This window comes from Coregonus lavaretus (genome assembly GCF_964263955.1).
Source record: "Coregonus lavaretus genome assembly, chromosome: 13".
Lineage (NCBI taxonomy): Eukaryota > Metazoa > Chordata > Actinopteri > Salmoniformes > Salmonidae > Coregonus > Coregonus lavaretus.
The window spans coordinates 52,041,392-52,068,979 of NC_140000.1; the positions used below are offsets into that span (position 1 = coordinate 52,041,392).

At 44.7% G+C, this 27,588-nt stretch overlaps 1 protein-coding gene across 1 annotated transcript; it reads right to left on the minus strand.

Moving 5' to 3' along the window:
- Nucleotides 1–588: 588 nt before the first annotated feature.
- lrguk (leucine-rich repeats and guanylate kinase domain containing) lies at nt 589–27,369 on the minus strand (the record flags this gene model as incomplete). Its single annotated transcript, XM_084174537.1, has 20 exons — nt 589–764; nt 1,136–1,296; nt 4,537–4,656; nt 5,795–5,883; nt 6,909–7,075; nt 8,165–8,281; nt 15,579–15,780; nt 15,861–15,974; nt 17,637–17,733; nt 18,943–19,062; nt 19,403–19,509; nt 21,832–21,918; nt 22,055–22,135; nt 22,382–22,525; nt 25,574–25,698; nt 25,802–25,883; nt 26,208–26,308; nt 26,539–26,620; nt 26,797–26,901; nt 27,172–27,369. 20 exons carry the CDS (start codon nt 27,367–27,369, stop codon nt 589–591), a joined length of 2,475 nt encoding a protein of 824 aa, XP_084030663.1.
- Between the last annotated feature and the right edge of the window lie 219 nt (nt 27,370–27,588).

Here is a 27,588-nt window from a genome sequence, read left to right on the forward strand (position 1 = left end):
ACTGCATCTAAGCATGGCTAGGTTAGGTTAGGTGAATCAGCTCTCTAGTACAGTGGGAACCTTAAAGCACCTTATACAGTAGATACCCCAGCCCTGCCCTACAACAGAGCACACAGATAACTCACCCTTTGGCAGCGAGGGAAGGACGGCTCCAATTATCTCTCTTATTATACTGTAATCATCTTTATTTATGAGTGACTGTCCAGGATATCTTTCAGCATTGCAGTACAGGTTATAGCAACAACAATAGATGATGTAGTCAATAGCATGTGCCAAGACTGAGAAGTCAAGAGTTTGGCACATGCCATTGACTAAATGTATTATAATGTATGTTTCGGTTTGAGTCAGGTTGAAAGCAGAGAATAATTATATTTGGTGTAATGTCCTTACATCCTGTGACTATATTATTAGTGAATGAATAACCCCATCTAGACTCTGCCAGCTAACACACAGGTACGTCTTTATTCAGAAAAGTCAGGTAAACATGTCCATAATTTTTCAATCTCTGTGTGACCTTTCAACTCTTAGAGCATCTACTTGTCCCTCCCTCTCTCCTGTACCTCTCCTCCTCTCCCTCTCTCTCTTGTCTCAGGGTCTGGGGCTAGGGCTGGGTCCGGGGCAGGGGGTCTTGCGTCCGGACGGGATAGGTGGCAGGATGGGTTTGGCGTTGGAGCCTGGGCGTGCCGTGGTGACGGTGGTGCCTGGAGAGAGAAGCTCGGAGCCGGGGCGAGGGGTGTCAGGAGTGTGGCCCGATTCTACTTGATCTGGGGGAGAAAAAAGTACACAACCAATGAGTTACTAATACTTGGAAAGATGTGTGCTTTTCATATATAAAGAGGATCCATAACCAGTATATCTTGGGAGGAGACATAGATTATCATACATTTGATCTAGAACAAGATAATCACACTAGAAAGTATGGAGGGAACAGAGAGAGAGAGAGAAAGAGATGGAAAATGTATGACTAGCCAACACAGTTCTGTGAGGTAGAAGTATGTATCAGCACCAGTCCCAATAAGCGTTGTCACATAATGTCCACCTGCTAGAGAGAGAGACATGAAGAAAGGCAGAGACAGAGAGAGATACAGAGACAGGGAGCAAGTCATTGGTTAAAAAATGAGTGAGGGTTAGTCACCTTTGAGCATGTCCAGGTTGTGTCCCAGAGAGGAGACATCCAGGGGCTCCACGGTGGTGTCCAAGCCCAGGTCTGAACACCCCACTGGCCCTGCTGTCTCCGAGAAGGCCCCTGCTGAGCTGGGAATGGACAGGCCAGAACTAGCACGGGAGTCATCAGAGCTGAAACCAGGGGAGAGAGAGAATCAGGGGAAGACAGAGAGAGAGAGAAATGGGAAGACAAAGAGAGAGAGACAGGGGAAGACAGAGAGAGAGAGACAGGGGAAGACAGAGAGAGAGAGACAGGGGAAGACAGAGAGAGAGAGACAGGGGAAGACAGAGACAGGGGAAGACAGAGGAAGACAGAGACAGGGGAAGACAGAGAGAGAGAGACAGGGGAAGACAGAGAGAGAGAGAGAGGGGAAGACAGAGAGAGAGAGAGAGGGGAAGACAGAGAGAGAGAGACAGGGGAAGACAGAGAGAGAGAGACAGGGGAAGACAGAGAGAGAGAGACAGGGGAAGACAGAGAGAGAGAGACAGGGGAAGACAGAGAGAGAGAGACAGGGGAAGACAGAGACAGGGGAAGACAGAGAGAGAGAGACAGGGGAAGACAGAGAGAGAGAGACAGGGGAAGACAGAGAGAGAGAGACAGGGGAAGACAGAGACAGGGGAAGACAGAGAGAGAGAGACAGGGGAAGACAGAGAGAGAGAGACGGGGGAAGACACAGAGAGAGAGACAGGGGAAGACAGAGAGAGAGAGACAGGGGAAGACAGAGAGAGAGAGGGGCGAAGACAGAGAGAGAGACAGGGGAAGACAGAGAGAGAGAGACAGGGGAAGACAGAGAGAGAGAGACAGGGGAAGACAGAGAGAGAGAGACAGGGGAAGACAGAGAGAGAGAGAGACAGGGGAAGACAGAGAGAGAGAGACAGAGGAAGAAAGAGAGAGAAAGACAGAGGAAGACAGAGAGAGAGAGACAGGGGAAGACAGAGAGAGAGAGAGGGGAAGACAGAGAGAGAGAGAGGGGAAGACAGAGAGAGAGACAGGGGAAGACAGAGAGAGAGCCAGGGGAAGACAGAGAGAGAGAGACAGGGGAAGACAGAGAGAGAGCCAGGGGAAGACAGAGAGAGAGAGAGACAGGGGAAGACAGAGAGAGAGAGACAGAGGAAGAAAGAGAGAGAAAGACAGAGGAAGACAGAGAGAGAGAGACAGGGGAAGACAGAGAGAGAGACAGGGGAAGACAGAGAGAGAGAGAGGGGAAGACAGAGAGAGAGAGACAGGGGAAGACAGAGAGAGAGAGACAGGGGAAGACAGAGAGAGAGAGACAGGGGAAGACAGAGAGAGAGAGACAGGGGAAGACAGAGAGAGAGAGACAGGGGAAGACAGAGAGAGAGACAGGGGAAGACAGAGAGAGAGACAGGGGAAGACAGAGAGAGAGACAGGGGAAGACAGAGAGAGAGAGACGGGGAAGAGAGAGAGAGAAAAAGTATTTAGTCAGCCACCAATTGTGCAAGTTCTCCCACTTAAAAAGATGAGAGAGGCCTGTAATTTTCATCATAGGTACACGTCAACTATGACAGACAAAATGAGAAAAACAAATCTAGAAAATCACATTGTAGGATTTTTAATGAATTTATTTGCAAATTATGGTGGAAAATAAGTATTTGGTCAATAACAAAAGTTTCTCAATACTTTGTTATATACCCTTTGTTGGCAATGACACAGGTCAAACGTTTTCTGTAAGTCTTCACAAGGTTTTCACACACTGTTGCTGGTATTTTGGCCCATTCCTCCATGCAGATCTCCTCTAGAGCAGTGATGTTTTGGGGCTGTCGCTGGGCAACACAGACTTTCAACTCCCTCCAAAGATTTTCTATGGGGTTGAGATCTGGAGACTGGCTAGGCCACTCCAGGACCTTGAAATGCTTCTTACGAAGCCACTCCTTCGTTGCCCGGGCGGTGTGTTTGGGATCATTGTCATGCTGAAAGACCCAGCCACGTTTCATCTTCAATGCCCTTGCTGATGGAAGGAGGTTTTCACTCAAAATCTCACGATACATGGCCCCATTCATTCTTTCCTTTACACGGATCAGTCGTCCTGGTCCCTTTGCAGTAAAACAGCCCCAAAGCATAATGTTTCCACCTCCATGCTTCACAGTAGGTATGGTGTTCTTTGGATGCAACTCAGCATTCTTTGTCCTCCAAACACGACGAGTTGAGTTTTTACCAAAAAGTTATATTTTGGTTTCATCTGACCATATGACATTCTCCCAATCCTCTTCTGGATCATCCAAATGCACTCTAGCAAACTTCAGACGGGCCTGGACATGTACTGGCTTAAGCAGGGGGACACGTCTGGCACTGCAGGATTTGAGTCCCTGGCGGCGTAGTGTGTTACTGATGGTAGGCTTTGTTACTTTGGTCCCAGCTCTCTGCAGGTCATTCACTAGGTCCCCCCGTGTGGTTCTGGGATTTTGCTCACCGTTCTTGTGATCATTTTGACCCCACGGGTGAGATCTTGCGTGGAGCCCCAGATCGAGGGAGATTATCAGTGGTCTTGTATGTCTTCCATTTCCTAATAATTGCTCCCACAGTTGATTTCTTCAAACCAAGCTGCTTACCTATTGCAGATTCAGTCTTCCCAGCCTGGTGCAGGTCTACAATTTTGTTTCTGGTGTCCTTTGACAGCTCTTTGGTCTTGGCCATAGTGGAGTTTGGAGTGTGACTGTTTGAGGTTGTGGACAGGTGTCTTTTATACTGATAACAAGTTCAAACAGGTGCCATTAATACAGGTAACGAGTGGAGGACAGAGGAGCCTCTTAAAGAAGAAGTTTCAGGTCTGTGAGAGCCAGAAATCTTGCTTGTTTGTATGTGACCAAATACTTATTTTCCACCATAATTTGCAAATAAATTCATAAAAAATCCTACAATGTGATTTTCTGGATTTTTGTCCTCAATTTGTCTGTCATAGTTGACGTGTCATAGTTGACGTGTACCTATGATGAAAATTACAGGCCTCTCTCATCTTTTTAAGTGGGAGAACTTGCACAATTGGTGGCTGACTAAATACTTTTTTTCCCCACTGTATCCATCTGAACGTATAGGTGTGCAGAGACTTGTCCCCAAAGTGTGGAGTTGTTACCTGAGAACTCAGTAAAGGAGAAACTCTTGAACGCGTAAGGTCAGCCAGTGAATACTAATACAAGTGTGTGCACTACTCTTGAGCAATCATAATAAGAGAGATTGGAACCGTGCAGGTAGGTACGTTTTAGTCTATTAGAAAATAATAAAGATCAGCATTACACAATCGATGCTAGACAGTCCCCTAGGGGACTATACTGTCTAAAAACAACAGTAGCGGATATAGTTGAGGCTATAAAAGTTCAGTCTATAATAGGGTGTGTGTGTGTGTGTTGGGTATATACCTGTTATTCTCTGAGTGGTTGTGTTGTCCGGCATGGCTGGCTCTAGGCATCATGGGGGATGAGAGGGCGGGGTCCCGCTGCATCTGAGAGGCCAATGATGATGGAGCTGTGTGAACACACCTGGGAAACACACACACATAAATCCTACACATAACATGTCATAACATGATAGCGTCACTAGCTTGATAAGAGACTGCAGCTGCAACACATTGGTGACATGCAGAGCTTTGTTCTACCTAAACAACATCTGATATCAAATCTAGCACTTTAAACTGAGACTCAGCGATGAGGTTGCCAGGAGAAGCAGGATATTGCAGCTGAGCGCGATGCAAGACGTAGCACTCAGAGAAAATATCTGTGCATGTGCACAGGTGCGCTTCACGCAACCTGATAGCTATGGAGCCTTGTGATTCATACTGTTAGTCGTTGCAGAAGTCGGCCTGATATTGCTGTTTACACAGTGCATCGCTAACTACCTTTAGTCTCAAGAGATGTTTGTATGCGTTTCTCACACATAAAATATAAAACACACACAGTTGGTATTGTTCTGAAGGTGACCATCCTACCCAATATGCATCTGAAAACATAGTCATGATGAGACATTATGCAGAACTTCACATACAGTATATCTCCTGTCAGCTAGAGTGTGAATGGCAGTGGGGGTGAACTTTACTCCACCCCACACACACACACACACACACACACACACACACACACACACACACACACACACACACACACACACACACACACACACACACACACACACACACACACACACACACACACACACACACACAGCCTTGTGGGTGGTTAGAGCTGATTACCAAGCCATATGAGTTCAGGTCCAGTCCATTGGAGAGCAGGTCCACCAGAGAGAGAATAGCTCTGGGTCGGAACATGAGAGGAGATGGCTGACTGGCTAAATCTACAGCACTGGTATTTGGTGAACAGAGTTGTACAATGACTTACTGGATCAGTCTTTGAAGAACCTAGGGTCCTAACTGAGAGGCCACACACACACACACGCATGCAGGCACGCACACACACACGCACTTTTCACCTTGACCTCTCTAGCTCCCTCTGCTGTTGGCATACAATACAACACCATTCTACCACATGACCTTGTAACCTGCCACTTCAACATCAGGGTCAATTGTGGCCAATCAGGACAACAGAGGAGGCTGTTGATGCCTAGAATAGCTGTTGATTTGAAGTGTACACTCCAATCAAGCCTGAGTGGTAGGGTATAGTGTACCTCTTGAAGAGCTGGGTGTAGGCTCTGGGACTCTTCCCCATCAGAGCCTCTCTGACCAGTTGCTGCCGTCTGTGGATGGAGGCCAGCTCCTACGGCCCAGAGAGAGAGATAAAGTATTTAAACATGATGCTGTGTCTGTGAATGGAGGCCAGCTCCTACGGCCCAGAGAGAGAGATAAAGTATTTAAACATGATGCTGTGTCTGTGAATGGAGGCCAGCTCCTACGGCCCAGAGAGAGAGATAAAGTATTTAAACATGATGCTGTGTCTGTGAATGGAGGCCAGCTCCTACGGCCCAGAGAGAGAGATAAAGTATTCAAACATGATGCTGTGTCTGTGGATGGAGGCCAGCTCCTACGGCCCAGAGAGAGAGATAAAGTATTTAAACATGATGCTGTGTCTGTGAATGGAGGCCAGCTCCTACGGCCCAGAGAGAGAGATAAAGTATTTAAACATGATGCTGTGTCTGTGGATGGAGGCCAGCTCCTACGGCCCAGAGAGAGATAAAGTATTCAAACATGACACTGGCGTGGATGAATAATGATGATGATTGAGCTAGATCCCTCAAACTCAACTCTGGACCTCGAAGCCAGTTCCGCTGCATTTTTTCATTGTTCCCCTCTAATCAGGGAGTGATTTAGACCTGGGACACCAGGTGTATGCAATTAATTATCAGGAAGAACAGAAAACCAGCAGGCTCTGGACCTCGTAGGGTAAGAGTTGAATACCCCTGATCTAGATCATTGTGATCAATAGCACAAGGCAGTCAGACTTGGTATAGGGGGTTCACCTAGGGTTGCCAAACTACCGGTACTATACCCTGCCTTTGTGACCCTAGGTGCCTGACTCCTGTCCTCCAGGTCTACAGTCCAGCTGTTCTCTTTCTTCCTGGCACTACGTTGATTAATCAATGTCACCGTTTGGCCAGAGAGTGCACACACCTGGTTCCTCAGGGCTGGATCAGTCAGAAACAACTAATCAACTGCTCACCAAGACCTTGATTGGTTGAATCAGACAAATTAGTGCTGGGCTGAAACAAAAGCCTGAATACCATAGTTGTCCAGGAGCAGGGTTGGTGACTACTGACGTGTGTGTGTGTGTGTGTTGTGACTCACTGCCGAGGTCTTCTGTGGGGTGAGCTGGGTCTGGACCTTGCTGTAGTAGTTCCTATAGTTGTGGTCCGAGGGGTCCATGTCTGGAGCGGAGTGGGACTTAAAGGCTGTCTCTGGCCTGGTGGAGGGGGCTGGGGGCGCCTCGTCCACTAAGGAGTCCCTCTTCAACTCTGTCACAGACATCAATGACATACTTGGTAGCACATACACTATATATACACACAAAAGTATATGGACACCCCTTAAAATTAGTGGATTCGGCTATTTCAGCCACACCCGTGGCTGACAGGTGTATAAAATCGAGCTCCATAGACACACATTGGCTGTAGAATGGCCTTACTGAAGAGCTCAGTGATTTTCAATGTGGCACTGTCATAGGATGCCATCTGTCCTCGGTTGCAACAATCACTACCAAGTTCAAAACTGCCTCTGGAAGCAATGTCAGCACAAGAACTGCTTCCACAAGCGTAAGTTCACCATTGGTAATGCCAAGCTTCGGCTGGAGTGGTATAAAGCTCGCCGCCATTGGACTCTGGAGCAGTGGAAACGCGTTCTCTGGGGTGATGAATCACGCTTCACCATCTGACAGTCAGACGGACAAATCTGGGTTTGGCGGATGCCAGGGGAACGCTACCTGTCCCAATGCATAGTGCCAACTGTAAAGTTTGGTGGCGGAATAATGGTCTGGGGCTGTTTTTCATGGTTCGGGCTAGGCCCCTTAGTTCCAGTGAAGGGAAATCTTAACGCTACAGCATATAATGACATTCTAGACGATTCTGTGCTTCCAACTTTGTGGCAACAGTTTGGGGAAGGCCCTTTCCTGTTTCAGCATGACAATGCCCCCGGGGGGTGCACAAAGCGAGGTCCATACAGAAATGGTTTGTTGAGATCGGTGTGGAAGAACTTGACTGGCCTACACAGAGCCCTGACTTCAACCCCATTGAACACCTTTGGGATGAACTGGAACGCGGACTGCGAGCAAGGCCTAATCGCCCAAAATCAGTGCCCGACCTCACTAATGCTTTTGTGGCTGAATGGAAGCAAGTCCCCTTTTAGTGGAAAGCCTTCCCAGAAGATTGGAGGAGGTTATAGCAGCAAAGGGGGGACCAACTCCATACATATTTAATGGCCATGATTTTGGAATGAGATGTTCGACGAGCAGGTGTCCACATACTTTTGGAAATGTAGTGTATATGTGCTGTAATGCACACACACACACACACACACACACACACACACACACACACACACACACACACCTGTAGAGGTGTTGTCTAGGGTGTCTGTGGTGCTCTGGTCCTCTCCTCCCTGCTCCTCCACTCCCAGATACTCCTTCACCACCTGCCTCAAGGTCCTGTAGGCCTCCACTAGTTCATCTGAACACACACACGCACACACAGTATTAAAATTATCTTCATACATTAGTACAGCAAGTCCGCTTATCTTTCTTCACATCCCTGTCTTGTCCACACACACACACGGTAGTATGACAAATACAATAATGGAACAGATTAAATGTAAAAGATGTACACTATAGTAGATCAGAATGATGACTGTAATTTAAAGTAGAACTGAAAGCGTTTTAACTACTTTGCAGATAAGAAACAAACACACAATCATAATATCAGTAAAAAAATATATCAAATTCACAGTTTATGCTACAAAACCAACTTTATAGGGAAGTTATAAAAATAGGTTATATTTGACTCAAAATTCCATGACGTACAGTAAGACATTGTTTGCAGAATAGATGGATGAAGCTCAATACATGATTAAAATAAATTCACCAATACATTTCTTGGTAGTCCAATAGATATTGCTAACAGGTTGTAAATCACAGCTGGCCTGGTACATTGTTTGCTGCCTCCAGCCATTCGGGAGGCACTGTTTTAGTTTCAATTACTCAATATTTTGGACAAAAACGGACGAATGTAACTAAGGCTGGGAATTTCAATACAATCAAACTATCAAGGGCAATGATCATAAGTCAGTCATAACGTGGCTAATAGGCTAGCGTATCTATTTATGTAGCTATTTATTTAGCAAGCTAAAAACACGGAGCCTAACGTTAGCTAGATAGCTAGCTAGCTCCTGGGAGGATGTCATGTCATTGGAAGAGTGGGTGAGTGACCTACTTTTTCCCCCTCATTTCATTTTTCGGTGGCAACAGCTAGAGATGCAGGTGTCATTTGGTTAGCTAGCAAGAAATGTTAATGTTAATTGCTTTGCTAGCTAGCTATCTATCTAGCTATGCTGAACTTGAATGACCGTTATCCAGTCAGCACATCTCTTGCGTTCAGAAATTCACTCTGGCTATCTACTGCGATTTCAGAGCAGTTGTCTGAGTGTGCCAGAGCGCAGAATACCTGAAGAATTTGTGAAAGCGCAACACCCACTGAATATGACCAGTGTCTGCAAAAAAAGTAATTAAATTGTTGCCAGTAGCACAGTTAGTCACTAACGCTCTAGATAACGTAAACAGCCTAACCAGTGAGGTGTTATATCATTTGTGTCTGGAAGTAGCTAACAAACTTTAGCCAGTTAGCTTGGGCGCTTGACTGCTGTTCTGAGGAACGTTCGGTTCAACACTACTCCTCGGTCAGAGCTTCCTGTGTTAAGACTGCAGTGTGCGCTCTGAATTTAGGAACGACCCAGAGCTCACTCTGACAGACTGGAGGCAATTTATGACCGTACCCTTAGTTGTCAATCAAATGTATTTTAGCATCAATCAAATGGGAGGGCAGGCAGGGAAGGTCCCATTCAGTTGTCAAAATGTGGGTTCGGACAAGCATGCATTGGCAGGCAAGCTGCAGAAGGATGATCAGGCTACTAATCCCAACGTTTCTCAGTGCAATTTTCATGGCCAACTAGCTGAAAAGGTTTGAAAGGGTTTATCTAATGTTTCCTCGTTAGATTTGAGCTTATCTGGCTAAAACATTAGTTGTTGATCTTGTTGTTGATGTGCATAACTGAGGGAGAGATAGCATACCTTTTCATGGTTGTTTGATCAATAGCACCATGATGTATCCAAGTGTAAGAGGACTCCCTTGGTATTTACATATTTGCAGAAATCCATTCAGGTGTATTTTTTGGCGAATGCGTTCTAATGATCTAAAGTTGTGCTGTTGCTACTGCCCGTAAACACAGTCCAGTTCAAAGTGAATGATGGCAGGCTCATGTGGCAAATGGCTTATTTGCATATAGGCCTACTGTAGCTCTGATTAGCTATGGCACACCAGTCTGCAGACTCCAGTCCTGGACAAGACAGATGTTTTTATTAGGTTGTATTTACTGCAGTGTCTATTAAATTGTCCAAACGCACACAGCTTTCCCACTCTATATTGCTCTAGAATTTTCACAAATACCTTACTATACTTCATTCACAAACATTCTATGAATTTATGAAAATGACCATATCTAAGTGATGGCTTGTCAAGAAGAGTCATATTCTTCCTGGGGGTGTATATGAACAGATTTTAATAAGATTTCATGTTGTTAAAATGCTGTCAGTTCCACTTTAATGAGTTGCTTATAAACAGATCGCACAGAAGAAATGAAATATGAAAATGTGATAAACTCGTGGTTCAGTTCATTAGCAGCCTCTCAGCATGTCTGAGATCCTTCACAGGGATTTGATAAACGTACGAAGTTTTTATTTTATGTATTGTTTTATTTAACCTTTATTTAACTAGGCAAGTCAGTTAAGAACAAATTCTTATTTACAATGACGGCCTACCAAGAGGCAAAAATGCCTCCTGCGGGGACGTGGCCTGGGCAAAAAATTATAATGTAGGACAAAACACATCATGACAAGAGAGACACCACAACACTACATAAAGAGAGACCTAAGACAACACAGCATGGTAGCAACACAACATGACAACAACATGGTAGCAACACAACATGGCAGCAGAACAACATGGTTGCAGCACAAACATGGTACAAACATTGTTGGGCACAGACAAAAGCACAAAGGCAAGAAGGTAGAGACAACAATACATCAAGCGAAGCAGCCACAAGTGTCAGTAAGAGTGTCCATGATTGAGTCTTTGAATGAAGAGATAGAGATAAAACTGTCCAATTTGAGTGTTTTTTGCAGCTAGTTCTAGTCGCTAGCTGCAAGTAAATCTCCCTCGCTGGACACCTAATGTGCTTTAAATGCATCTCCTAAAGTAACTGTCCAGTGTTTCCAGATTTCTATGAAATATGACCTATAATTAATTACAATATGAGTGAAATACTTTTCCTTCCAACAAATGGTAATGAAGTACAGTGGGGAAAAAAAGTATTTAGTCAGCCACCAATTGTGCAAGTTCTCCCACTTAAAAAGATGAGAGAGGCCTGTAATTTTCATCATAGGTACACGTCAACTATGACAGACAAATTGAGGAAAAAAATCCAGAAAATCACATTGTAGGATTTTTAATGAATTTATTTGCAAATTATGGTGGAAAATAAGTATTTGGTCACATACAAACAAGCAAGATTTCTGGCTCTCACAGACCTGTAACTTCTTCTTTAAGAGGCTCCTCTGTCCTCCACTCGTTACCTGTATTAATGGCACCTGTTTGAACTTGTTATCAGTATAAAAGACACCTGTCCACAACCTCAAACAGTCACACTCCAAACTCCACTATGGCCAAGACCAAAGAGCTGTCAAAGGACACCAGAAACAAAATTGTAGACCTGCACCAGGCTGGGAAGACTGAATCTGCAATAGGTAAGCAGCTTGGTTTGAAGAAATCAACTGTGGGAGCAATTATTAGGAAATGGAAGACATACAAGACCACTGATAATCTCCCTCGATCTGGGGCTCCACGCAAGATCTCACCCCGTGGGGTCAAAATGATCACAAGAACGGTGAGCAAAAATCCCAGAACCACACGGGGGGACCTAGTGAATGACCTGCAGAGAGCTGGGACCAAAGTAACAAAGCCTACCATCAGTAACACACTACGCCGCCAGGGACTCAAATCCTGCAGTGCCAGACGTGTCCCCCTGCTTAAGCCAGTACATGTCCAGGCCCGTCTGAAGTTTGCTAGAGTGCATTTGGATGATCCAGAAGAGGATTGGGAGAATGTCATATGGTCAGATGAAACCAAAATATAACTTTTTGGTAAAAACTCAACTCGTCGTGTTTGGAGGACAAAGAATGCTGAGTTGCATCCAAAGAACACCATACCTACTGTGAAGCATGGGGGTGGAAACATCATGCTTTGGGGCTGTTTTTCTGCAAAGGGACCAGGACGACTGATCCGTGTAAAGGAAAGAATGAATGGGGCCATGTATCGTGAGATTTTGAGTGAAAACCTCCTTCCATCAGCAAGGGCATTGAAGATGAAACGTGGCTGGGTCTTTCAGCATGACAATGATCCCAAACACACCGCCCGGGCAACGAAGGAGTGGCTTCGTAAGAAGCATTTCAAGGTCCTGGAGTGGCCTAGCCAGTCTCCAGATCTCAACCCCATAGAAAATCTTTGGAGGGAGTTGAAAGTCCGTGTTGCCCAGCGACAGCCCCAAAACATCACTGCTCTAGAGGAGATCTGCATGGAGGAATGAGCCAAAATACCAGCAACAGTGTGTGAAAACCTTGTGAAGACTTACAGAAAACGTTTGACCTGTGTCATTGCCAACAAAGGGTATAAAACAAAGTATTGAGAAACTTTTGTTATTGACCAAATACTTATTTTCCACCATAATTTGCAAATAAATTAATTAAAAATCCTACAATGTGATTTTCTGGAAAAAAAATCTCATTTTGTCTGTCATAGTTGACGTGTACCTATGATGAAAATTACAGGGGAAGACAGAGAGAGAGACAGGGGAAGACAGAGAGCGAGACAGGGGAAGACAGAGAGAGAGAGACAGGGGAAGACAGAGAGAGAGAGACAGGGGAAGACAGAGAGAGAGCCAGGGGAAGACAGAGAGAGAGAGAGACAGAGGAAGAAAGAGAGAGAAAGACAGAGGAAGACAGAGAGAGAGAGACAGGGGAAGACAGAGAGAGAGAGAGACAGGGGAAGACAGAGAGAGAGAGACAGGGGAAGACAGAGAGAGACGGGGAAGAGAGAGAGAGAGAGAGAAAAAGTATTTAGTCAGCCACCAATTGTGCAAGTTCTCCCACTTAAAAAGATGAGAGAGGCCTGTAATTTTCATCATAGGTACACGTCAACTATGACAGACAAAATGAGAAAAACAAATCCAGAAAATCACATTGTAGGATTTTTAATGAATTTATTTGCAAATTATGGTGGAAAATAAGTATTTGGTCAATAACAAAAGTTTCTCAATACTTTGTTATATACCCTTTGTTGGCAATGACACAGGTCAAACGTTTTCTGTAAGTCTTCACAAGGTTTTCACACACTGTTGCTGGTATTTTGGCCCATTCCTCCATGCAGATCTCCTCTAGAGCAGTGATGTTTTGGGGCTGTCGCTGGGCAACACAGACTTTCAACTCCCTCCAAAGATTTTCTATGGGGTTGAGATCTGGAGACTGGCTAGGCCACTCCAGGACCTTGAAATGCTTCTTACGAAGCCACTCCTTCGTTGCCCGGGCGGTGTGTTTGGGATCATTGTCATGCTGAAAGACCCAGCCACGTTTCATCTTCAATGCCCTTGCTGATGGAAGGAGGTTTTCACTCAAAATCTCACGATACATGGCCCCATTCATTTTTTCCTTTACACGGATCAGTCGTCCTGGTCCCTTTGCAGTAAAACAGCCCCAAAGCATGATGTTTCCACCCCCATGCTTCACAGTAGGTATGGTGTTCTTTGGATGCAACTCAGCATTCTTTGTCCTCCAAACACGACGAGTTGAGTTTTTACCAAAAAGTTATATTTTGGTTTCATCTGACCATATGACATTCTCCCAATCCTCTTCTGGATCATCCAAATGCACTCTAGCAAACTTCAGACGGGCCTGGACATGTACTGGCTTAAGCAGGGGGACACGTCTGGCACTGCAGGATTTGAGTCCCTGGCGGCGTAGTGTGTTACTGATGGTAGGCTTTGTTACTTTGGTCCCAGCTCTCTGCAGGTCATTCACTAGGTCCCCCCGTGTGGTTCTGGGATTTTGCTCACCGTTCTTGTGATCATTTTGACCCCACGGGTGAGATCTTGCGTGGAGCCCCAGATCGAGGGAGATTATCAGTGGTCTTGTATGTCTTCCATTTCCTAATAATTGCTCCCACAGTTGATTTCTTCAAACCAAGCTGCTTACCTATTGCAGATTCAGTCTTCCCAGGCTGGTGCAGGTCTACAATTTTGTTTCTGGTGTCCTTTGACAGCTCTTTGGTCTTGGCCATAGTGGAGTTTGGAGTGTGACTGTTTGAGGTTGTGGACAGGTGTCTTTTATACTGATAACAAGTTCAAACAGGTGCCATTAATACAGGTAACGAGTGGAGGACAGAGGAGCCTCTTAAAGAAGAAGTTTCAGGTCTGTGAGAGCCAGAAATCTTGCTTGTTTGTATGTGACCAAATACTTATTTTCCACCATAATTTGCAAATAAATTCATTAAAAATCCTACAATGTGATTTTCTGGATTTTTTTTCTCATTTTGTCTGTCATAGTTGACGTGTACCTATGATGAAAATTACAGGCCTCTCTCATCTTTTTAAGTGGGAGAACTTGCACAATTGGTGGCTGACTAAATACTTTTTTCCCCCACTGTTACAAAGCAGCTTTCCTGTGTTGGAATGGTGTGGGCGTACTCCAACAGAATGGTGTGGGCGTATACTGGTCATTAAAAATATTCATACGAGTAGACTGCATAGTCACTTTACCCCTACCTACATGTACATATTACCTAAATTACCTTGACTAACCTGTACCCCCACACATTGACTCAGTACCGGTAGCCCCTGTATATAGCCTCCCTACTGTTATTACATCGACTAACACATTGACTCAGTACCGGTAGCCTCTGTATATAGCCTCGTTATTGTTATTTTATTTTTGCTCTTGATTTTTTTTAACGTTAGTTTATTTCGTAAATATTTTCTTACTGTTATTTTTCATAAAACTGCATTGTTGGTTAAGGGCTTGTAAGTAAGCATTTCACGGTAAGGTCTACACCTGCTGTATTCGGCGCATGTGACAAATAAAAATGTGATTGATTGGCCAGCTCAGCCAATGAGCCAACATGACATTTTTTTAAACGGTCTGTTTGCGATATAAGTTTGAGGTGGGGTTTTTAAAGTATTTTTACTCCAATTTATGCTTTGGACACATACGAATAAAGGATACGCCAACAACATTATTTGGGTAAGAGATAACAGAACATGAACTTTGTTTGGGGTTTGGGGTCACTTAGAAATGTCCTTGTTTTCGAAAGAAAAGCAATTTTTCTGTCCATTAAAATAACATCAAATTGACCAGAAATACAGTGTATACATTGTCAAGAGTGTGCAAAGCTGTCATCAAGGCAAAGGGTGGCTATTTGAAGAATCTCAAATATCAAATATATTTTGATTTGTTTAACACTTTTTTGGTTACTACATGATTCCATATGTGATATTTCATAGTTTTGATGTCTTCACTATTATCCTACAATGTAAAAAATAGCAAAAATAAAGAAAAACCCTTGAATGAGTAGGTGTGTCCAAACATATCTATATTCTATATACTGGTCTGCATCATCATCATCATCATCATCATCATCATCAGCTACGTACCACAGGGGATGACGTTGTCGAAGAAGCCTGGGCGTTCTCTGTTGATCAGGGCATATGTGTCCACGCGGGCTACAGCCGTCTCTATCTGGGTCTGAGTGTACAGAGCTCTGGTCCTCAGCCGCCCGCCGTACTGCTCCTTGTCTGTGGGGATCATCAGGATGTATCGCGGCTCAAAGTGGCTGTTCTTCAGACTGAACACGCCCTGGGAGAACAGTAGAGAGAAAATTAGCCTTTCAATTTCATACTGCTGGGCTATGTGAATGTGTGTGTGTTGACACCAACCTCCAGCTCCAGGTGCACACAGCAGGCCAGGCCCTCCCTGGCCACGTCTTCTATGGCCTCACGAGACAGACCATACCAGTGGCCCGCGTACTGCATCGTCTGGATGAATTTACCCTGAGAGAAGAGGGAGAAGGAGAGAAAGAGAGACAGACAGACGGAGAGAGGGAGACGGGGGGGGGGGGGACAGACAGAAAGAGAGAAAAGAAAAGTTAACAGAAAGCTGTAAGTTGGGACAGTCAACTATCGTGGGGTGCAACATTTACTTAAAGTTAAGAGTCAAATTCATATTCCAAAACCTACAGGGTCCTACACGAACACACTGCTATGTCCAGAGAAGAGTAACAACCGCAGCTATAATGTCCCCACCTGTGAGGTAAACTCCTGACCCTGCAGTCAGAGGTACCATCACTTCCCCTGCTACCCTGTAGTTCACACAGCCGCGCCCTTTGACCCCTCGTCTACTTGCACCTGGGGCCGGTATGCTCAGCGTTACGATCCATCACGCTTTACGACCCTACGGACAGCTCTGAGGACTGTAACCTACTCTCAAGGTAGGCTATACTGTTTCCCAATATTCAGATAGAAATTTAACATATAGAATTGGTAAGGCTCTCATGTCCACATTCTATATATATCACATTTCTAGTTGATGTTCTGATAGAAGTTGTGCCCTACTGATAGCCTATTGAGAGACTCCCTCAGGAACTTGACCCTTGTCGTGCTACAGTTGGTTTAACTTCAACCCCTATTTTTAGAGGGTTGGAAACCATCAGGCCCAAATTACAAAGCACCCTTATCGTTACTCTATTGACGGGCCAAGTGGAACAATACAACAAGCACAAGGACTGCTGATTGAGGCACATTTTCAGGATGGAGCTGTGTGTGTGTGTGTGTGTGTATGTGGTAGGGAATACGAGTCTGTGATGTATGTATGTGGTAAGGGAGGAAGGGTCCACATCTGAACTGGTCTGATGTGGTCTGAATGATCCAAGGAGTCTGTCTAAGGAAAAGCTGCCCAGGTTTCCACAGCAAGCCGTCTTCATCAAGGTTTCAGTCTGGAGAACTTCACCTGAGACACTTCCTCTGGACTTTACAGTGTGCATGGTTAGAATCCCCACTTCAAAGGGTTTCCCTCCAAATATCACTGTGAGAAAGACCTCTATTTATAAAGGCCACACGGCACTTACATAATCACCTTTAGAAATAAAAACGAATGGGCCTCAAGTTAAAAGAAAGTTGGCCGGGCAGGCATACTCTATAGTACCTCAGGCCCCCCCGTGTAGGATATCTAGGAGTTCTTCCTTTGGGAATATTTGATAACTCTTGTGCTTTGAAGTGTCTAATATTGTAGATATAAGGAAATATATTTAAGTAGCTAATAACTCAGTATGACATAACAATTTATTTACTGTCTTTTAGAGTTAACAAAGAGAACAGCTTACAAAACTTCAAACCAGAAGACTTGTCATGTCTAGGCTACACACATTTTCACAAATAAATTGCTGGCTGGATGAACATACTGTTTATTTAAATTCTGAAGTATGATGAATATGTGGTGGTGTCATGGACAGGGCTAACCACAGATTTTTTAACCTTAACATTATATCTTTACGAATTGAAATACTTTAAATGAATACCAGACTGACACACCATCAGTGTGTTTGAGGGGATCAGTTTGAGCAAGGTGAGGTGCAGAATCGCTAATGTTGATCACACAACGGATAGTTATTTGGGATGCAAGGTGACACTGCAATGTAGTCAATCTCAAACACATACCATGTGAATCATGTTCTGAAAGTCTTCCTCCGTGACAAAATGATAGTCGCTCCCGTCCTCTTCCCTAAAGTAGGGACCCCTGGTGGTATGGCAGACTCTGTGACAACAAGAGACAAATGGATACAATACAGCAATACAAGCTAGCAACTCAATTCTATTGTACGCGTACACAGTTTAGCAGGTGTTATGGTGGGTGCAGCGAAATGCTTATGTTCCTTGTTCCTATCAATCAATGTAGTAAATATCAACAAGCGCACAATGATCCAAAATTAAAAATTAATCAAAACTCCAAAGGATCATAATGGTATTGCAACATACCGAGACAGAAAGACGAACAGACTAGACATATAGACAGACACGTGCCACACACTCGCTTTCATGCACACATGCACGCACACACTCCGACTCCCCTATAGAGGTGAGGTGGAGCACTCCAATGTCCACATCAACTGGATCTTGTCATTTAGGAGGGGTAAGTATATTAACTGTTTTTAACGTTAGCTCTGGAGAGGAGAGAGGCTTGGTGGTGGTGGGTTTTGGGATGTAGAGGGAAGTGTGTGTGTGTGTGTGTGTGTGTGTGTGTGTGTGTGTGTGTGTGTGTAGAGCAGGGCTCTCCTACCCTGTTCCTGGAGAGCTACCATCCAGAAGGTTTTCACTCCAACCCTAATCTAGCGCACCTGATTCTAATAATTGGCTGGTTGATAAACTGAATCAGGTTAGTTACAACTGAGGTTGGAGCAAAAACCTACAGGAGGGTAGCTCTCCAGGAACTGGATTGGAGAGCCCTGGTCTAGAGGTTTCTAATAAAACCAGACGTGAGGTGAGAGCCACAGACAAGCCATGTCCGGCAGATGTTCTTTTGATTTCAGCGCTCCAGTATACGTGCTCTCTCTACCATTCTATTTACTGCATGTATCTTTCTTCCATTGCCGTGGTGGGGAACCTGGTTATTTATCACTCGCCATCACTCATATGTTGGAAGTACTAAACATCTGGTTTAACAGTATGGAAGTATCATGTATCTATGGATGGGGAAATATATTTAGTACCATCCTAAACAATAACCCTAACCCTAGCCTTCACCTGTGACCAGGCCTTCTCATATTTAAGCTAACTGCATCCTTTGATAAAGTCTATTCCAATGAGCACAAAACCCTAGAAGCAAAGCTAGCTAAAACTGGTACACTATATAAGGACTAGTGTGGCATTCTGGATGCATACAAGCCCACAGAGTTTGGCCACAGCTTGCCAAAAGTAGTGGACTATTATGTAAGAAATAGGGTGGCATTTGGCCCTTGGGACTCACCCGTAGGCGAAGAAGTCGTTAAACTCTTGGCAGAGCTTGTGGGCCAGCTCTCTCTTCCCACAAGCCTGGGGCCCAGTCAACACCAGCATGGGGTAGGGAGAGTCCAGACTGGGTAGAGTGCTGGGAAACACACACACAGCAACACATGTACGATATAGTACACCATTTAGAGAGAGGGAGAGCACAAGGATAAAAAGTATAGGAAGTACTTTTTCCCGTTGTTCAGGACAACTAGCCAATCAGAAAAATCTGATTTTCTAGGCCAGGGGATAGGTCAGTTTCTATGATGTATGAATAGAGCATAAATGTCAGAAAAGCTAGGGTTCTTCATTTTTAAAGATTGCGAGCACAAGTTAATTTAGTAAGTAAGCTTTATTTAGATTATTCATCGTATGGCTGAGAGTCGTGTTATGAGGAGGGTAGTCCAGTCAGGGTAGTTGACGGGTCCTGCTGTTTTTACCTATCATAGATGACCTGAGGCTGCATCAGCTGGTATACCATGTGGCTCATGTGCTCCCTGGCCGCCACCACCTCCAGAGGAGGGTCGTACTTGTTCACAGCCGACACCTGGGAAACACGGGGGGGAGACGTTCATATATCACAATGTTCACAGTCGACACCTGGGGAACACGGGGGAGGTGGGTGGAGACGTTCATATGTCACAATGTTCACAGTCGACACCTGCGGAACACAGGGGGGAGACGTTCATATATCACAATGTTCACAGTCGACACCTGCGGAACACGGGGGGGAGACGTTCATATATCACAATGTTCACAGCTGACACCTGGGGAACATGGGGGGGAGACGTTCAAATGTCACAATGTTCACAGTCGACACCTGCGGAACACGGGGGGAGACGTTCATATGTTATATTGTTCACAGTCGACACCTGGGGAACACGTTAATATGTCACAATGGCGATAAATATCTTATTTCAAGTCAGTCCTATCTAGAAGTACTGTATGTATCATTAAAACATATGCCTATCCCATTGTTTTTAATAAACAACATACTAGGCTAGCATCCACTGTCCCAATTAGCAAAACATGCCACTCAGTTATTGATGCCCCTCCTCCACTTGCTATAGGCACAGTATTACACACATGGATGGAAATCTAGTAGAACATTTGCCAAGCTAGCCCGAGATGCAGGTGAAATGTTGTCTTCTCCATCATCACATTCAGTGGGGAAAAAAGTATTTAGTCAGCCACCAATTGTGCAAGTTCTCCCACTTAAAAAGATGAGAGAGGCCTGTAATTTTCATCATAGGTACACGTCAACTATGACAGACAAATTGAGAATGTCTTTTCCAGAAAATCACATTGTAGGATTTTTTATGAATTTATTAGCAAATTATGGTGGAAAATAAGTATTTGGTCACATACAAACAAGCAAGATTTCTGGCTCTCACAGACCTGTAACTTCTTCTTTAAGGGGCTCCTCTGTCCTCCACTCGTTACCTATATTAATGGCACCTGTTTGAACTTGTTATCAGTATAAAAGACACCTGTCCACAACCTCAAACAGTCACACTCCAAGCTCCACTATGGCCAAGACCAAAGAGCTGTCAAAGGACACCAGAAACAAAATTGTAGACCTGCACCAGGCTGGGAAGACTGAATCTGCAATAGGTAAGCAGCTTGGTTTGAAGAAATCAACTGTGGGAGCAATTATTAGGAAATGGATGACATACAAGACCACTGATAATCTCCCTCGATCTGGGGCTCCACGCAAGATCTCACCCCGTGGGGTCAAAATGATCACAAGAACGGTGAGCAAAAATCCCAGAACCACACGGGGGGACCTAGTGAATGACCTGCAGAGAGCTGGGACCAAAGTAACAAAGCCTACCATCAGTAACACACTACGCCGCCAGGGACTCAAATCCTGCAGTGCCAGACGTGTCCCCCTGCTTAAGCCAGTACATGTCCAGGCCCGTCTGAAGTTTGCTAGAGTGCATTTGGATGATCCAGAAGAGGATTGGGAGAATGTCATATGGTCAGATGAAACCAAAATAGAACTTTTTGGTAAAAACTCAACTCGTCATGTTTGGAGGACAAAGAATACTGAGTTGCATCCAAAGAACACCATACCTACTGTGAAGCATGGGGGTGGAAACATCATGCTTTGGGGCTGTTTTTCTGCAAAGGGACCAGGACGACTGATCCGTGTAAAGGAAAGAATGAATGGGGCCATGTATCGTGAGATTTTGAGTGAAAACCTCCATCCATCAGCAAGGGCATTGAAGATGAAACGTGGCTGGGTCTTTCAGCATGACAATGATCCCAAACACACCGCCCGGGCAACGAAGGAGTGGCTTTGTAAGAAGCATTTCAAGGTCCTGGAGTGGCCTAGCCAGTCTCCAGATCTCAACCCCATAGAAAATCTTTGGAGGGAGTTGAAAGTCTGTGTTGCCCAGCGACAGCCCCAAAACATCACTGCTCTAGAGGAGATCTGCATGGAGGAATGGGCCAAAATACCAGCAACAGTGTGTGAAAACCTTGTGAAGACTTACAGAAAACGTTTGCCCTGTGTCATTGCCAACAAAGGGTATATAACAAAGTATTGAGAAACTTTTGTTATTGACCAAATACTTATTTTCCACCATAATTTGCAAATAAATTCATTAAAAATCCTACAATGTGATTTTCTGGATTTTTTTTTCTCATTTTGTCTGTCATAGTTTACGTGTACCTATGATGAAAATTACAGGCCTCTCTCATCTTTTTAAGTGGGAGAACATGCACAATTGGTGGCTGACTAAATACTTTTTTCACCCACTGTAGCAGATTTTGGACCTGAGCTAGTAGAAATTACAGTCTACTAGCCCAGCTGGCTAGTATCCTTAAGTTCCATCACTGATCAGCATCTCATACATCCACCTACCTTCTCCTCTGCTGTGACTTTCTCCTGGTCCAGGACAGTCAGGTGTTGAAGGAGGAAGATCACTGCCAGTCTATAGTCCAGCTGCTCCTGGGGTTGAAACGACAGTGAAAGAGGCAGCATTTTCATGGATATGTCTATTGTCAGTACAGAGAAAGCAGACAGCATTAGGGAGATAAGGTGTTAGTTTAGTGATGTGTTCTGGGTGTAGGTGCAGTGCAGCTACCTGGACTGGGTTTCTCTGTAGATTCAGCTCCCGGAGCAGGCACAGGTCATGGATGTGTGTGGCCTCATTAATTTCACTGATCTGAGAACAGTATATCATACACAAAAAACATCAGATAACAAGAGAGCAGGACATTAAGGAATGAACTGTGCTCACCAGGTTCCTCTCCAGGTTGACAAGAGAGCAGGACATTAAGGAATGAACTGTGCTCACCAGGTTCCTCTCCAGGTTGACAAGAGAGCAGGACATTAAGGAATGAACTTTGCTCACCAGGTTCCTCTCCAGGTTGACAAGAGAGCAGGACATTAAGGAATGAACTGTGCTCACCAGGTTCCTCTCCAGGTTGATGGAGCCCAGCAGATGGAGGTTCTGCAGGCCTGACAGACTTGTGATGCGGTTCAGAGACAGATCCAGGACCTGCAGTGTTCTCAGAGTCTCCACATTCTCTATCTTCTCAATCTGATTCCCCCTCTGGATAGAGAGGATGTGATACATGACACACACACATATCAATGAACGTACACAAGCTAACACACAACTCACCCTCCTCCTACACACACCCACGTACACACACCCAAGTCACACGCACACACACAGACACATACACACGTCACACGCACATACCCACCCCACACCCCCACTATCAAAGTTACCATACAGTGTTCCCTTCCCCATCTGTAAGGAGTTAAACATTTCTCCATGAGACGGTGTGTGTGATTGACGGGCCAGCTCCAATGGTACGGGCTGACAGGTGATGAGTGACAGGTGAACAGCTGGCCAGACACTGGTGTGGGCATGCCAAAAGCACTACAGACCAGGCCTCCTCTCCTCTATAACCCACCATCCCTCCTCCTCTGTAGCTACCCATCCTCACCCCACCTTCCCCCTGCGTGGGCTGTCATCCAGGATCCAGCCCCAGCGCCCCCATGCCCTCCACCGCTAGCCTGCCTGGCAGAGAGCTGCCGACAGCGGGGGACGGTGACCGCGCAGAGCCCTGGAAGCTCTCGAGGCCTGGGTGTGATGGGCTGAGAGAGGCGGCTGGCTGACAGGTACAGTGAGGGAAAAAAGTATTTGATCCCCTGCTGATTTTGTATGTTTGCCCACTGACAAAGAAATGATCAGTCTATAATTTTAATGGTAGGTTTATTTGAACAGTGAGAGACAGAATAACAACAAAACAATTCAGAAAAACGCATGTCAAAAATGTTATAAATTGATTTGCATTTTAATGAGGGAAATAAGTATTTTTACCCCCTCTCAATCAGAAAGATTTCTGGCTCCCAGGTGTCTTTTATACAGGTAACGAGTTGAGATTAGGAGCACACTCTTAAAGGGAGTGCTCCTAATCTCAGATTGTTACCAGTATAAAAGATACCTGTCCACAGAAGCAATCAATCAATCAGATTTAAAAAATCCACCATGGCCAAGAACAAAGAGCTCTCCAAGAATGTCAGGGACAAGATTGTAGACCTACACAAGGCTGGAATGGGCTACAAGACCATCGCCAAGCAGATTGGTGAGAAGGTGACAACAGTTGTTGCGATTATTCGCAAATGGAAGAAACACAAAATAACTGTCAATCTCCCTCGGCCTGGGGCACCATGCAAGTTCTCACCTCGTGGAGTTGCAATGATCATGAGAACGGTGAGGAATCATCCCAGAACTACACGGGAGGATCTTGTCAATGATCTCAAGGCAGCTGGGACCATAGTCACCAAGAAAACAATTGGTAACACACTACGCCGTGAAGGACTGAAATCCTGCAGCGCCCTCAAGGTCCCCCTGCTCAAGAAAGCACATATACAGGCCCGTCTGAAGTGATTCAGAGGAGAACTGGGTGAAAGTGTTGTGGTCAAATGAGACCAAAATGGAGCTCTTTGGCATCAACTCAACTCGCCGTGTTTGGAGGAGGAGGAATGCTGCCTATGACTCTAAGAACACCATCCCCACCGTCAAACATGGAGGTGGAAACATTATGCTTTGGGGGTGTTTTTCTGCTAAGGGGACAGGACAACTTCACCGCATCACAGGGACGATGGACGGGGCCATGTACCGTCAAATCTTGGGTGAGAACCTCCTTCCCTCAGCCAGGGCATTGAAAATGGGTCGTGGATGGGTATTCCAGCATGACAATGACCCAAAACACACGGCCAAGGCAACAAAGGAGTGGCTCAAGAAGAAGCACATTAAGGTCCTGGAGTTGCCTAGCCAGTCTCCAGACCTTAATCCCATAGAAAATCTGTGGAGGGAGCTGTAGGTTCGAGTTGCCAAACGTCAGCCTCGAAACCTTAATGACTTGGAGAAGATCTGCAAAGAGGAGTGGGACAAAATCCCTCCTGAGATGTGTGCAAACCTTGTGGCCAACTACAAGAAACGTCTGACCTCTGTGATTGCCAACAAGGGTTTTGCAACCAAGTACTAAGTCGTGTTTTGCAACCAAGTACTAAGTCGTGTTTTGCAGAGGGGTCAAATACTTATTTCCCTCATTAAAATTCAAATCAATTTATAACATTTTTGACGTGCGTTTTCTGGATTTTGTTGTTGTTATTCTGTCTCTCACTGTTCAAATAAACCTACCATTAAAATTATAGACTGATCATGTCTTTGTCAGTGGGCAAACGTACAAAATCAGCAGGGGATCAAATACTTTTTTCCCTCACTGTAGCACGCTGTTAGGGAGCGGGGCAGGAGAGGGCTGAGAGGGAAGGGAGAGGGGAGATGGAGACAGCGGCTGGTTCCCTGTCAACAGGGATGCTACGGGGTGAGGTGTGAGGGAAGAAGAAAGGGGGGGGGGGGGTGGCTGAACATGGTCCAGGCTCACTGACACCGCCGGCAGCTGGCCCCAGAGGGGAGGGGGAAACCGGACAGGGGAGGACACGCTGCATCGTGCTGACGATGAGGAATCACTTTGATAAAGGACACCAGCATCTGTCAGAGAGGGAGAGGGAAGGGTCCGGAGGCCCGCTGGTACAGCCATATGGTGGCTCTCACCCTGGAGCTCATGTTGGTGTGTCTTTGAAAAGCTGAAGCTCAATTATGTCTGGGGTTTAAATATGAGACGGGGGGAAAGAGTTAAAAATTCACCACCTGCTGTTATCATGTTTGAAGAGAAAGATGTGCTAAAATATTGTGTGCACGCATAACTGGCACCATAATGGGGGAATAACCTTTTTGAAAAGTGATGACATAATGGAATAATTTAGACACCAGGTGATGAGGAGATACATCAAGGTGAAAACGGAAAACAACTGATTCACAGGAAAACACGTGCTAGTCTGTAGGCCATATTAATTAAACCATAAGACCAACCACTAACCACAGTACAGATGTGCTTGGAGAGCTGCGTCTATACAACAGTATGGGCATATTAATACATTAGCATAATAACTAAAATATTATCTCTAAGAATCTTTCTAACAATATCATTATTAACGTAAAGCGATATCTCCATATATAACAGACATGAAAAGTGTTAGAAATGAAATCATTCAAGAGGCAGGTGGAGGAGTTAGGACCTACCAGACAGAGGTCTTTGATTGGCAGGTTGTCCAGGCCACTGATACGGGAGATCTTGTTGTGTGCCAGGCTGAGGTGTGTGAGGCTGGCACAATGCAGCAGACCACCAATCTCACTGAAACAGTTGTCTGTCCAGAGAGGGTACACGTTAAGAATGGTATGCAACGAGGAAGTAGTCTAGATAAAAACTTGACGTTTGTGTGTGTGTGTAAATGCTTTTTTAAAGGATACAGTCCAGATTCAGTTTACTCAGAGACGAATAGGCTGACAAATGTGTCATCACTGACATCTGGTTATGGGAAAAGTTGACCTCCTGCGGAATACAACAAACATGAATAATTATTCAAGTGGACCAATCTTTAAATGCTTTTTGCAAGGAAGAAATATGAAAATAAACGACCAAATGTATGCATAGTATAATAAATTCTACTAGTACTGTATAACTCATTGCTAAACAAGAAGAAGTCAACCCTGGTAAGTTCCTTGTCATTCAAGTGTAGGTAATACTTAGTAAGCATATGGAATGACACTATAAATGGTCTATGATGATTGGAGCCCATCTTCTGGGACTATAGGCTTACAGAAACCCCAAGCCACAAATCAACTGTTGTCTTATCCTGTCTGCTGAAGGTCCCACCTTGAGGTTCTTGGGCGGCTGGAATCCAAAGAAGTCGGTGAGTTCATTGTGGGAGGCATCCAGGATGATGAGATATGGCATGTGGCTTACACAGGATAAATCTACCAGTCAACAAACATTAGGAGAGTTGGGCGAGCAGAGTGGGAGAGATGGCAACACCAGACACACAACTGTTATTATCCAGACCAGAAGCCTAGAAGAAGTTCCAAGGGCACCGATGAGAAATTAACCGTAGTTTAATCAATTAGGCTAATCAAGCTACATTTTCTATATCAGTAATTATAAACATAACAAGGCATACAGTGCATTTGTTAATATGAGACACACACACCTTTTATTTTGTTGTAAGGAAGTTCTAGCTTTTGAAGGTGGACGTAATTGCATAGGATGGATACATTTTTCAGATTTTGACCCTGGATGGAGACATATTCCGAAATTGAATTCCACATGACATAGAAAACAAAAAAAGGAAATAAATGCAACACAAATGGAAAGTAAGCAGATTTGTTAGATAATCTTCTGCGATTAGTCTGATGGTAAACAGTTACTCTTGTAAAGCATATTATCAACCTGAAGTGTGTGTTCTTACAGGTGCAGAGAGGAACTGATAGACATGCTCTAGTCCAGTGGCAGAGTGTCCCAGGTTGGATAAACAGCTGGATACTTCCTCTTCAGTCAACACACCATCGTTTTTCTGTATGAGACATAGCTACATCAAATATTTTGGAGTACACAATAGAACAAGTCATGCATTGTTTTTATGCACCAAACTTCTGCTGTTATTATGAACCTCTGAGTAGCTAGAGAGAGAAGTTGCTTGCATCATCAAAGTAATTAACATAAACAGCGTTTGTTATTCTCCAAGCCTCATGGCTCATCTGACTAAAGCAGTGTCATGAAAACAAGCCAAACTAGCTAGCATCCTTATTAATTTAGCTATGTTACCCCTAGTTTCCTCCCTTACCTCCATTGTCTCCTCTTCCTCGGAGGTTGAAAACGTGTCTGCACACGGCTGATGAACCGCAGCAGGAAATGGTTGCGCATCAGTGGTCTCCTGTGTCATTGACTCATGAGGATAGCAAGTGGGTGACCCAGAGGAATACTGGGACGTTGTTTGCTTCCCGATATCTTGCAAAGTTGAAAATGTTGAAGTAGAAGACATTTTGGATTAAAATGTTTTGCCGGAGAATACTTTTTGGCTATTTTTACGTACTAATTAGCCTAGGTAGCTAGCTATTTTGGGAAGTTGGCTCAGCTGGAGTTGATCGCGTTCTCTCTGTTGCTTAGTAACGATGACGAAGTGTCAGTAGGTGAATTGAACTGTGGGATATGTCGTTTTTGATTCACTTACTTCCCAACAGTTCATAAAAGTTTCCAAACC